Source organism: Dendrobium catenatum, unplaced genomic scaffold, assembly GCF_001605985.2.
Source record: "Dendrobium catenatum unplaced genomic scaffold, ASM160598v2 fragScaff_scaffold_648, whole genome shotgun sequence".
In the NCBI taxonomy this organism is placed as follows: Eukaryota; Viridiplantae; Streptophyta; class Magnoliopsida; order Asparagales; family Orchidaceae; genus Dendrobium; species Dendrobium catenatum.
Window position 1 is genome coordinate 467,470 of NW_021319110.1, and position 3,335 is coordinate 470,804.

General features: G+C 36.5%; 1 protein-coding gene across 1 annotated transcript; it reads right to left on the bottom strand.

The window, feature by feature from the left end:
• Positions 1 to 2,714: 2,714 nt before the first annotated feature.
• LOC110100229 lies at positions 2,715 to 3,035 on the bottom strand. Its single transcript, XM_020827652.1, has one exon. The coding sequence runs from the start codon at positions 3,033 to 3,035 to the stop codon at positions 2,715 to 2,717; it is 321 nt and encodes a 106-aa protein (XP_020683311.1).
• Positions 3,036 to 3,335: the final 300 nt, after the last annotated feature.

Below are 3,335 nucleotides of genomic sequence, written 5' to 3' on the forward strand. Positions count from 1 at the left end.
CATTCCTCCTTCAAGCAATACAAGAAAGAAGGAGGAATGGAAATATCTTGAAGATTTTCCCAAACAAAAGATCCTTCAAGAGCCAAATTAGCACAAATATCAGCTAATTTGTTCCCATTCCTAAAAGAATGAGAAAAAAGAACTTGTTTAAAATCAGTCAAGAAAGATAAATTTTCATCAATTTGCCTACTAACCTTCCAACCTTTTATCGAACTCTTTAGCAGTTTGATGATATTAAGATTGTCTCCTTCAATGATCACACCTTGAGCTTCTATCATCCATCCTTTGATCATGTTCTTTATGTTGAGAACTGCCAATAACTCTAATAGAGAGATGTCCCAGTGTAGGGAATTATTGCCAAAAGCTAATAAGAACCTCCCTTTGTCATCACGGATTACTCCACCAATTCCCGCCAAGTGGTTTCTTTTAAGAGCAGCATCAATATTAATTTTAACCCATCCAGAGGGAGGAGGATGCCAAGTTGAATTCAGCCTTAGCTGGTTAGCATCCCAGTGTTCCTTTCGGGTTATAATAAAATTAGTTCTCAATGCAAAGGAGATAGCATTGGCAGCTATGATGAAGTCAGAATTTTCTCCCTTTCCATGAACGAGCATACACCTGCTTTTCCAAACTAAAAAGACTGTGTTGCAAAGGATGTTACCTAAAAGCAAATCTTTCCCCATCTCATGTTGTAGGCTGTTCCGGCAATCTTCAAAACATTGGAAAACAGGGATGTTAAAACCCCAACTTCTTAGAATATTAGTAACTTTTATCATCTTGGAGCATCTCCCAATTATGTGGTTGATATCTTCATTTTCTTTACAACCTCTAGGACAACCCGCACAATCACAGAGTTTCCTATTGAACAAGAAAGCTTTGGAAGGAATTGCATTATGCCGAAGTCTCCACCAAAAGAATTCTATTTTCGGTTTCAATTTAAACTTTTTAAGCCACTCCCAATTATTCACCTCCTCTTCATGGTCTAAAACAGCATCATAAGCCAAAGCCGTGATGGATTTCCCAGAAATTTTGTTCTTCAAGACAACAGAATCATGAATCAAATTAATCTTGATAGGGATTTCAAGAATGGTATTAATAAGATGCTCACCGAAATAAGTTTCCAATTTAGTAGTATCCCAATTGCCATTGGTAATAAAAGAGTCAAGATGGTCTTCATGATTTTTATGTATGTTAATAAAAGTCGGCCAAGATGCCAAACTTTTATCTAAAATCCAAGAGTCATGGATCCAATTGATAGAACAGTGAAAATCAGATGCTACCATTCTTCTTAAGGTCATTTTAATCCCAAGATAGTTCATCTCCTTGACCACATTGAATTCAAGAATGTTGACAACTTTATCTTGGGTCTTCTTTTTTGTATTTTTAGCAAAAAGAATCATAGATTTAGCAGAATTAACTTTCTGTCCCGTCCAGCTACAATAGTTGCAAATAATGTCCTTCAATTCTTTCACCTCTTTCAACTTTTCCTCCTCAAAAATAAGAATATCATCCGCATAGAGCAGATGAGAGATCTTCGGTCCTGAAGTGGAAATAGAAATTCCTTTCCCCTTCCTTCTCAAGGATAGAGCATCCGAAAAAATTTGAGCACATAAAATGAAAAGAAATGGAGAAAAGGGGCAACCTTGCCTAAATCCACATTTCCCTTCAATCCAATTAGTCTTCTTGCCATTAACAAATATGCAGTATTTTGGATCAAAAACACAACTCAATAAAAGCTCCATAAATTTAGTGGGAAAGTTAAATCGAATAAGAACTTGCCTGAGTGTTTGCCAAGCCATACTATCATAGGCCTGTTCCATATCAAGTTTGACTGCTAGCATCCCTTTTTTAGACTTGGACCACCTGAATTTGTTGAAAACTTCATGAGCAATGAGGACATGATCTGCTAGAGATCGACCTTTAATAAAAGCTGCTTGGTCAACCGTGACGAGTTTAGGGATAATTTTCTCCAATCTGCTTAACAACATTTTAGCTACAATTTTATAAATGGTCATACATAAACTTATAGTACGGTAATGAGCTCCAGAGGATTTTGGATTTTTGGAATCAAAACAATCAAAGTCTATTTCCAAGCCTGATCCATAGTACCATGTAAAAAGAAGTGATTCACTGCTGACCACACATCATCTTCAACTGTATCCCAAAAGTCTTTAAAGAAAGAGAATGAAGAACCATCCAATGCAGGAGATATGCCTCTAGCTGAGCTTTTGATAACCTTCCTAAGTTCTTATTTAGTGAAATCTGCCATGAGAAAATTGCTGTCCGGATTGCCAATGGTCCTTGTTGTGTTCGACAAATTCTCCAGTGAACATTCCCTATACTGCCACTTTAGATTGTAAAATTCTGAAAAAGTGTTCTGGATAACATTCACATCTTCAGAGATAATCCCCTCCTTAGTCTTGATATGATTAATCCAATTGAAGTTCCTTCTAGCATTAGCAAATGCATGTAAAAAGGAAGAATTACAATCACCTTCATCCATACATTTCACTTTAGCTCTTTGTCTCCACCAAGTGTTAAGTCTAGCTAAAGTGATATTGAGATCATTGATTTTAGATCTCAAAATATGAAGTTTTTCAAAAGAAATCCAACCCTCATCTTCTTCTTTTTGAATTTTCTGAATTTCAAACTTTAATCTATCTCTAAGGGAATTAAGCTCTAGGAACTTTGCCATGCTCCAATAGAATAATCCCCTAAGAGTTCTTCTCAATTTCAGTAAAGGAAGCTTGTGGATCAGCCAAACTTTTCTTGTTCCATAAGTTCTTTACCAAAGCCGTCGCCCTGTAATAAGTAGCCCAGGTTTCTTCATAACGAATATCTTTTTGCATCTTCTCAATCAGCTTGTAGATATTCAGTAGTAAAGGGCAATGATCCGAAGCTATGCGAGATAAGTGCTTAAGAAATGCAATTTGTAACAAGTTTAAAGCTGATGAATGGATTAAACACCTATCAAGCCTCTCCAATATACGAGCATTGCCATTCTTGTTGTTACACCAAGTGAACTTAGAACCCATGGACTTAAGTTCATGTAAATCATTGGCAATCATAAAATTTCTGAAATCCTTCGAGCCTTGATCAAGGAAAAACTTCTTTCCTCATCGTTTCTCCTCTTCTGATAAAACGCAATTGAAGTCTCCTCCCAAAATCATTGGAAGATTATTAGAACAATGCTTTTCCAGATCTTTCCACAGGTCTCTCCTTAGCTGCATAACTGTGCTGCCATAAACTGATGCCACCATCCAGTTTCCTTTACCGTGAACAATCAAATTTCCCAAAATCATTTGAGATGTAGCTTCCTTCACCACAAAGTCAGC